At 36.8% G+C, this 10691-nt stretch overlaps 1 protein-coding gene across 1 annotated transcript in view; it reads left to right on the forward strand.

The window, feature by feature from the left end:
• The window catches only part of DSCAM (DS cell adhesion molecule), a 644712-nt gene that overhangs the window by 393440 nt on the left and 240581 nt on the right, over positions 1-10691 (forward strand). The window contains exon 11 of the mRNA XM_032277238.1: positions 10491-10664. Coding sequence (XP_032133129.1) covers positions 10491-10664 — 174 coding nt within the window. The remainder of the gene's footprint in view (positions 1-10490; positions 10665-10691) is intronic.

Raw genomic sequence — 10691 nt, forward strand, 5'->3', positions numbered from 1 at the left:
TTTCCTGTTGTTCCCAGGAAGAGAAGAAGAAATGCTCGTTTATGCCTCCATCTTTAAATATGAAATTCTATTGTTTATATACAAAGCTTCATTAAAGTTGGACTTGATTTTAGAAAAATACATGGAGTAGGAATCTAGGAGGAGGAGTAGAAATCATCAGGAGACTGGACTCTGAGCTCAAACCCCAGCCACAACGCAACACTGTCTGGCTGCATGACTGTATGTCAGTTACCTACCCCACATGAACCACAGCATTCTTGCATCTGAAACAGAGAAAATAAGGGGATAAATGTGAAGATTTCTAGATGACTCCTAGAAAGAATTTATTATGGCTCCTCGCGCATAGCAACTAGTCAGTACATTAGCTGATTTTTAAAAAAGGATTCTTTCATATTAGTTACATAATTACCTATTAGTTACAGAATTAGACATTGAAGTGCTAGTGGACTAGCCAGTTTTAACAAATCCTGACTAGGCAGTGATCTAGACCATGAAATTTCCATTGTTTTCATTGCATAGCCTTCTTCAACACAGAAATGAAGGAGTTAAGGAAAGATAACTGGATTGCACAGTGAACACAATTATGTGCAAATTTACAAAAGAAGTAACCTGGATGCTGTCTCAGTTCAGGTGTGGCGTACTATCAAGAAGGGATTTTAAAAAGGGAATCAGAGGGCATGCAAAATCTTTTGAAGCAATGGGCAAACTGAGCGGCCCTTTAAGCATTTAAGAAATGTGGGAACCAGGAGATGCTCCTCCCATCACTGCCAGCAGCTGCCTCTAGTGCTCAACCAGTGATTTGTAGAAGTTCTCCCACAGCCAGCCATAAACCTGATGTTTGGGGCTGACCCATCTATCAATTTGCTGCTTCTAAAGCAAAATAATGGCTTTTCCACCCTTGCACCTTCCAAATTGTTTTTAAGTGCCTCTCACTGGTAAAATGTAAACCAGAATCTAGTAACAGAGGAGGCAGGGAATGTAGTTTTCAGGCTTTCAAACCCTGCAATTTAGGGCAGAGTTTAGAGGGAAAGTGGTAGTGCTAAAGATCAACATCCAGCATCTGACACACACTTTCTTGTTTTCCTTATTTTTTTATTTGAGATGGATTGTTGCTCTGTCACCCAGGCTGGAGTGCAGTGGTACAATCTCAGCTCACTACAACCTCTGCCTCCCAGGTTCAAGTGATTCTCCTGCCTCAGCCTACCAAGTAGCTAGTATTACAGGCACCCGCCATCACACCTGGCTATTTTTTTTTTTTTTGTATTTTTGTAAAGATGGGATTTCACCAAGTTGGACAGGCTGGTCTTGAACTCCTGACCTCAGGTGATCTGCCTGCCTCGGCCTCCCAATGTGCTGGGATTACAGGCATGAGGCACCATGGCTGGCCAGTATAAACTTTCAGTGGCATAAATATTACCTGCACAGCAGTGAAAGTTTCTTTCTCAGGGATTGGAAATAGCTCTCCAGCCTGGAACCAAGCCAGTAGTGTCTCAAGGCTGTGCTTCTGTCCACTTCTGTATTCTTCTTTGTAACAGAACTCTCTAGCACTCCTTCACTGAATAAGCATTATATTTCAGCTGCTAAACCTTATTTAGGTGTAACTGCTGTTGCTATCATTGCTTTCTCTCTTCTCTTTCCATTGCCATCTCTCTTTTTACCCAGTGACTTCCTGCAATCCCGCAACTATTCTCAGAGAAGGAAACCCCCCTTCCTAAAGAAGAAAAACAAATTCATTCTTGAGAAAAACACCACTTTCTCCACAAGGATGAAAGGGATTGTGTTTTTGGTTTCTTGATGAGGAGAAAGAACAGCTTACAGGCTGACTACTGGTGGGCAAACCAGAGAGCCTAAAGAGACCTCCTTCCCATGGTCCTGTGACTCCAGTTTTATTCCACCCTACTAGGGAACCTCTCTGGATGAGCTCATTGACCAAGCTCTCATGGTCGTTGCATGCAGTCGTTTATACCCACATTCATGCAATCTTGTTTCACTTCATGTGCACAACAATCCTACCTCATATGTAAATGGATTCTTCTCCTCATTCATATATGATGAAATTAAGGAAGCAGAGAAAGTAAGCTGCTTGCTCTAAGGCACAGGCAGTTTGAGAGAGCATGAGAACCCAATCCTTTTGACTCTTAGCCAAGTGTCCTCTCTGCAGATCAGCAAAGACTTAACAGTGGAAGAAAAAAAAAATGAAACAATTTTCTTATTTGCTGCTGCCATCAAAGTGGGCTCACTTGGTGACAATCAGCCATTCTTTTCCCACTGTCCCATACCCTCAGTCCCTGGGAACATAGCTAGGCATATCTTTGCAATAAAGAAGAAAGGTGACCCAGCATTAATATAACTAGCAGTTCAGTGTGTGCCTTACCGAATGCTTTAACATTTTATTTTCATGTAACAGAGCATTGAAATTGTCCCCACTTGACCCCTGCAAGCCACAGAAAATTGACAGTATTTTAATTAATGACTGCTGGTTGCTGCATTGTATCTTCTAGCTAATTACATAAAGTGCTTGCTCTCTGCTAAGAAGATTACAGGATTTTACATATTGATGCAGTGGGTTAAATTTTACTCTTTAGAATAAAGATGAATCTAAAGCAGATGACCAATAGATAATTCTATCAAACCCTGGCAAAGTCCACTTCCCTTAAAGTATACAAATGCTAAGCCTTGGAAACTGTAGTCCTCATAGTAGATGAATCAGTTGGCAGTGTGTTCACTATCATTCCGTTCAGTAAGCACAATTAGATCTTTAGATGCAATAACCCTTCAACTTAGGTTCATTTTTCTGGTGAAGAAAAGATTTAATATTTTCTTAAATGCATTTGAAACTTTATTTCTGTCTTCATTAGAACCTTTCAGTAATAAAGAGGCTTATCTCCGTCCAGATAGGAGTTAACAGGTCATCCTCTTCTGCTATTTAATTGAGAAAACTTAGCAATGTAGTTAAATTTTATGTTGTGATTCTTTAATATAAATGTTTAAATTATTACAAGCATTTTTCTGGTGAAAATTATTTAAGGAAAGGAAAAGAATTGTGTTGTTGACATGGACATTCATGTAACTTTTTCAAACCATACCAGCATTTTATTTGATTTTCAGTTTCTTTTAAAATACAGTTTTATATAATTTGAAATTTTTAGATTACCTACCTTATGGTTACATTTTTTCAATCCTATATTTGATTGAGTTTTCAGGTTGTGTGTATTAGACTGAATCTACTCTCAGTTTACAGTCAACTTTGAGAAAGATATCAATAGCCTTTACAGATTTTCAAAGTGGGTAACAAATTTAAGCACTTAAATAAAAGTTGACATTCACTGCAACATGATCTGTATTCTTGTAGAATGGGAAAGACAGAGAGCCACATAATCTTAAAAGTATTAAATAATTTAAAACAGAATGTTAAAAAGCATAACAGTGTTGTTATCTTACTATAAGCCATACCATGGTTCAAGAACTTTAATGCTTTTATCATCCTATGATGAAGGTTCTATTATTATTTCCATTTTACAAGTTAAGAAGCTGAAAGATTATATAATTTGCCTAATTTTTCACATATGTTAGGAATCTATTGCTGTGTAACAAATTACCCCAATTTAGTGGCTTAAGATAATATACATCTAACAGTTTCCCATTTCTGTAGATCTGAAATACACGTGTGGCTTAGCTGAGACCTCTGGTTCATGGTCTTCCCAACACTGCAGCTGGGATGCAGTCATTTCAAAGTTTAGCTGTGGGTGGGTCTACTCCCAAGCTTACTCCTGTGATGGTTGATAAGCTTTATTTTCTCAGACTGTTGACTGAAGACCACCCCCAGTTTCTTCCCATGGCAGCCTCGCCACAGAGAAGCTCACGACGTGGCAGCTGGAATTCCCCAGAGTTTGGACTGAGGGGGAGGGAGAGAGGGAAGGAGAAAAAGAACTGAGAGTCATGATCTTTTCAGCCAAAGCTCCTCACCCAGTATTTGTCACAGTGCAGGTGCTCAATAATTAAACATTAAAGTCCATTTGCATAAGAACAAAGGATACATTATTTTATGTTTAGAAAATATTAGAAAGGCCATAATCCCTCAGAAGGTGTTTACTTTTTTACTGTTTAAATTTTTGACAAAAAATTCAGATTCCCTAATCCAAAACTCTCATGCTTTAAATCCCAATAAGTAAAGTAGTAAATAGCTTTCATTAATTATTTTTCAAAATCAACCACTCCAATACTGATGTATTTATTTTTTCTCAAGCATTTGAAGCCAAACACAATATGCTCATTCCTGTAATCCCAACACTTTGGGAGGCTAAGGTAGGAGGATCTGCTGAGGTCAAGAGTGCCAGACCAGCCTGGGAAACATAATGAGAACACATCTTTACCAAAAAATTTTAAAGACTTATCAAGGTGTGGTGGTATGTGCCTGTATTGTAGTGCCAGCTACTTGGGAGGCTGAGGTGGGAGGATTGCTTGAAACTAGGAGTCTGAAGCCACAGTGAGCTGTGATGGTGCCCCTGCCCTCCAACGTGGGCAATAGAGCAAGACCCTGTCTCAAAAAAAAGGTGCCAAAATCGTCTGTGAACTTTCATATGAATTAAGGGTTTTTGTTGTTATTGTTGTTATTGTTGTTGTTTATACTTTAAGTTCTGGGATACATGTGCCAAATGTGCAGATTCCTTACATAAGTGTACATGTGCCGTGGTGGTTTGCTGCACCCATCAAAAAAAAATCTAGGTTTTAAGCCCTGTATGCATTAAGTATTTATCCTAATGCTTTCCCTCCCCTTGTCCCTCACTCCCTGATAGGCCCCAGTATGTGATGTTCCCCTCCCTGTGTCCATGTGTTCTCATTGTTCAACTCCCACTTACAAGCGAGAACATGCAGTATTTGGCTCTCTATTCCTGTGTTAGTTTGCTGAAAATGATGTTTTCAAGCTTCATCCATGTCCTTGCAAAGAACATGAACTTATCCTTTTTTATGGCCATATAATATTCCATGTTGTAGATTTGCCACATTTTCTTTATCCAGTCTATCATTGATGGGCATTTACATTGGTTCCAAGTCTTTCCTCTTGTGATAGTGCTGCAATAAACATATGTGTGTATGTGTCTTCATAGCAGAATGATTTCTAATCCTTTGGGCATATACTAGTAATGGGATTGCTGGGTCAAATGGTACTTCTGGTTTAGATCTTTGGGGAATCTCCACACTGTCTTCCACAATGGTTGAGCTAATTTACACTCCACCAACAGTGTAAAAGTGTTCCTACTTCTCCACATCCTCTCTAGCATCTGTTGTTTCCTGACTTTTTAATGATCACCATTCTAACTGGTGTGAGATGGTATTTCACTGTGGTTTTGATTTGCATTTCTCTAATGACCAGTGATGACGAGCTTTTTTCATATGTTTTTTGGCCACATACATTTCTCATATGAACTAAGTTTTAAATTCTCTACATTATAGAAGTTGCTCGTATAATTCTGAATTTTGCACATTTTGATAATTTATCTATTTCCAAGGAGGGAGAAGGTTTAGGGGTAAAAATGGTTGTCCTTTTAGTCACACTTTATAAAATATTCATTAGCTGGGAGTGAGGAAAGCAACATATTGAAGGAATAATAAAATACTGTTGTGTTTGTATCCCTGACTTTATAAAGAGATAATAAAATACTGTTATCTTCATGATTCAGTGGCAGAGATGAGTATTTGTGACAGAGACTGTATCATCTGCTGAGTTTAAAATATTTACTATCTGGCCTTTACAGAACAAGATTAACAACTTCTTCCTGAAAATTTTAAGCGTTTTTAATTCATGAACATGGTATAATGCTCTAATTTAGGTCTTCTTTAGTTCTCACAACTTTTACAACTTTCAGTGGTCTGGTCTTACACATATTTTGTTAAATCTATTCTAAATATTTTATGGTTTTGTACAAATATATTTTCTTCTTAATTTTTATTTCCAATTGCTTGTTACTGCTATACATAAATAAAATTGACATTAATTTTTGTATATTGATGTCATATCTTATGACTTTGCTTAACTCTTTTTATAGTTACAGTAACTTTTTTGTTTATTCTTTTTGATTATGTAGAAAATCATGTTATCTGTCAGTAAAGACAGATATACCCTTCTTTATCAATCTATATTCATTGAATTTCATTTTCTTATTTCATTGTTCTGTTAAAGTCTCCAAAACAATGTTAAATAAAAAGGGTGAGACCAGAAATCTTTGTCTTTTTCTTGATCTTTAGTGGAAAATAACTCAGTCTTTCACAATTAAGTATGATGTTAACTGTCAGTCAGTCACAGACACCTTTTATCTTATTCTTTCACTCTAGTCCTAGTGTTCTATAAACTTGTATCAAGAATAGATGTTAAATTCTATAAAGAGTCTTTTCTTCTGTCATGTCAATTGAAATGATCATATCATGCTCCTTTTTGGTTTGTTGATATGGTAAATTTTATTGGCTAAATTTTGACCAACTTGGTATTACTGGAATAAACTTCACTTGGTCATGATGTATTATTCTTTCACGTGTTGAAAAGTCTCATTTAGTAATATTTGGTTAAGGATTTTTATATCTATGTCATTATGGATTTGGCCTGCAGTTCTGCTTTTTGGTAAGATGTTTGTCTGATTTTGGTATCAGAATGATGCCAGGCTCATAACATCATTTGTAAAGTTTCCCACCTCTTGTATTTTCCAAAAGAGTTTGTGTAAAACTGGTATGATTTCTTTTTTAAATGTTGAATAGAATTCACTAGTGAAGCAATTTGAGCTTTGAATGCTCTTTGCAGAAGTTTTTTAACCACAAATTTAATTTATTTAATAGATATAGGACTGCTGAGGTTATCTATTTTTTCTCAATTAATCTTTGCTAGTTTTTAAAAGACAATTTATCTTTTTAATCAAAGTTTTCAAATGTATTGACACAAAGTTATTCTAAATATTTTTCTATTATCCTTTTAATGTAAGTAAGAGCTGTAGTAATGTCATCTTTTTTTGTAGCTTATGTATCTCTTTTTTTCTTGATCAATCCAGCTAGAGGTCTATTTATTATAAGGTTCTTTTCGAAGAACCAGCTTTTGGTCTTACTGATTTTCTCTATTGTTCATCTGTTTTGTATTTCAGTAATTTCAATTTTTCCCTTTATTGTTACCTTCCTTCTCTACACTTTAGATTGTATTTCCTCTTTTAGTAATAGCTCCTTAAGATGGACTTAAAGATAGTTGACTTATGATTTTTGTTTTCTAGTACAAAAATTTAATGGTACAAACTTTTGCCTAAGCATTTCCTTTAGCTGCATCTCACAAATTTAATATGCTGCTCTTTCAATTTTATTCAACTCAAAATATTTGTTTCTAATGTCTTTGGTGATTTCTTCTGTACTTATAACTTATTCAAATGTGTATTCTTCAATTTTCAAATATTTGGAATTTTTTCAGATATATTCTGATTATTGATTTCAATTTTAATTTTGCTGTGGAAATAGGACCTACTTTGTAATTTTTCTTCATATTGCATTTGTTGAAATTTGCATTATGACCCACAATCACAATGTTGTCTCTTTTAATCACTGTCTTAGAATGTTTAGGCTGTTATAGAACAAATTACTGTAGACTTAGTGACTTACACAACAATTTATTTCTCATAGTTTTGGAGGCTGATGGGGTGAGATTAGGGTGCCAGTGTGGCCAGGTTCTGATGAGAGCCCTCTTCCAGGCTACAGACTATAGTCTTCTCTTTGAATCCTCATGTGGTGGAATGAGAATGAGGATTCCTTTTATAAGGGCACTAACCCCATTAATGAGGCCCCACCCTCATGACTTAATCAGCCCCCAAAGACTCCATCTCCTAATGCCATTCTATTGGACATTAAGATTTCAACATACAAATTTGGGGGATTAATAAACACTCGATCCACTGTAATGATTGTTTCCTGGGCACTCAAATCTAATGTGTACTCTGCTGTTGTTGGATATAAAATTCTATAAATATCAATTAAGTCAAATTGACAGTAGTATTCAAGTCTTCTATGTTTTAAATATTTTTTCTTCCGCTTTTTCTATTCTCCTGAGACTATAATTACTAAATGTTAGAATATTTAATATTGTTCCAAAGCTCTAGGCTAATCTATTCTGTATCTTTTACACTTTTGCTTCTTTCATTTCAAGTTGGATAATATCTTTTGATCCAATTGTTTTTCTATGCTGTGTCCAGTTTCTGATAAGCCCCTTTAGAAATTATTCATATTTAATAATGTGTTCGTTGTTTCTATCATTTTATTTGCCTGTCTCTTTCTTATAGCTTTAATATTTTGTCTGAGTTTCTCTATCTGTTCATGCATACCTATACTTACTGTAAAATCTCTGTCCAATTGTTTCAGCTTCTCTTGATATGGTTCTGTTGACTGTTTTTCTGACGGTTTTCCTTTTACTACTTTTTTGGTGTGTATCTCATAACTTCTCATTGAATTCTAGCCATTGTATTTAAAAAAAAAATAGAGGCTGAGATAGTTTATAGTTATTTCCAGTTCTTCTCATCTGATTTTATGCACATAACCTCTTCTTTCCTTACTGTGCCAAAGGTGGATTAGTTTATGTAGCCCATATCTCTTCAGGACTTTTAATTCTTTGCATCTAAGTTTACCTATTTGCTTATGACTTTAATTTTCTGATTCGTTCAAATGAAAGTAGATTTTGTAGATTAATGATATACTATTTTTAATAGTATATCATTCTTTTATATAATCGTATATCATTATAATAGTATATCATGTTCTTTTTCTGTTGTTAGAATGGAAGTGAAATTCTTTTGTGCTTTCTACATTCTTATCAAAAGTGGAATTAGTTTTTCAAAAAATTCAAGTTGTTGGGCAGGTGAGGTGGCTCACGCCTGTAATCACAGCACTTTAGGAGGCTGAGGCAGGCGGATCACCTGAGGTCAGGAGTTCGAGACCAACTGGTCAACATGGCGAAACCCCATCTCTACTAAAAATACAAAAATTAACCAAGTGTGGTGGTGGGCCCCTGTAATCCCAGCTACTCAGGAGGGTGAGGCAGGAGCATCATTTGAGCCCAGGAGGCAGAGGTTGCAGTGAGCTGAGATCCAGCCTGGGTGACAGAGTGAGACTCCGTATAAAAAAAAAAAAAAAAAAGAAGCTGTAATATGTCCCCTCTAGTAGTTCTATTGTGATGGGAACCACCTGTTGTAGGGATTCTACTTGATCTCTTTATTCAGTGTGAAATGGTCCCTTAGGTACATTATCAGTTTCTCTTGTCTCTTTGATGGGGCTAGAGGCCAGCTGCTGAGAAATCTAAATCAGAAACATGGGAAAAGAAGGCACAGCCACAGTCTTTGCCATTGTGAGCTCTAGTGAGACCAATATGCAAGCTATCATTAGGGTGTGGAGACAGTGGGAGGAAGTGTCTCCCCTTCTCCTGTCCTCAGATGCAAAGTCTGAAGTTTCCTGCCTGAGGCCTGTGGAGACGGCTGACGTGTTCAGCTCCCATGCAGGTTCATGGACCAGGGAGCTAGCAACTTCTCCCTGGGGCACATCCTTGGTCCAAACTCTGAGCTTCCTCCAGGAAGTCCCCAGACACTGAAGCCAGAGAAGAAAAATGCCCTGGGAGAATCTTTCAAGGCCTGAATCACATTTTCCTAGCCCACCCAACTCCCGCAGGCCAGAAGCAGGCAGCATGGCAGGTTCATCCAAATCATCATCTTCCCAGAACTCTTCTAGGACCTTAATAGTCTGTTTCATTATTTCTAAAATCCTTTTTTTTTTTAACATAGTTGTATATCAATCCTTCCTATGAATCACATAGCATTCATTATAATAGTATATCATATCCATGCCATTCCCTCCTTGCACGTAAGCACTCTGAGGAGAGTGGTGTTTTAATTCTGTGCTGTCTTTCTGCAATAATCTGATATACTTATTTAAATAACATTAAATGATATTAACAGTGTATTGTGTTTCTAGACTGGAATATAACCACACTTAGAGAGAAACATGCAATATTCCTATTCTCTTTGTAGCATCAGACGTGTGCAGTGAGCAAAGACTTCAAATGCCATGTCCCTGGAGCACTCCTTGTTTACATTCATATTAAGTCCCTGGGAACACAAGGAATTTATTTAGCACTGTGAGAGTTGTCTGCTTCTGTGGTTGTTCTACTGTGATTTCTTTGAATAATTTATCAGCTACTTAACACTCATCAAATTTGGCTTTTTATGTAGAAACTATCTGTAAGCTCTGTTAGTTTTTATCTCAGAGTCTGAAATACTGTCATTTTAAATAAATGCTTTCTCTCTAAAAAAAAAATTTTAATGTTGAAGGAAAGAGAGAAAAGCCTGGTATACCCTGTGACTGCCTTATGTGATCAGTGTGAAGTGTCTGGTGCTTCTCTTTTTGAGTCTGGGTGTCCTTGAACTCACTGTCTTCCCATATTTACTCAGGTTCACATCATTGCTCCTCTTTTTCTGTCTCAGGTGCTGGGGTTCCCCAGTTCCAGCCAATTGCCCTAAATGGTCGAATCCAAGTTCTCAGCAATGGGTCGTTGTTGATCAAGCATGTTGTGGAAGAAGACAGTGGCTACTACCTCTGCAAGGTCAGCAACGATGTGGGCGCAGACGTCAGCAAGTCCATGTACCTCACAGTTAAAAGTAAGAGAGAAGAAATGCTTTATTTTA

This window comes from Sapajus apella, unplaced genomic scaffold (genome assembly GCF_009761245.1).
Source record: "Sapajus apella isolate SASKATOON/1434 unplaced genomic scaffold, GSC_monkey_1.0 scaffold8, whole genome shotgun sequence".
In the NCBI taxonomy this organism is placed as follows: Eukaryota; Metazoa; Chordata; class Mammalia; order Primates; family Cebidae; genus Sapajus; species Sapajus apella.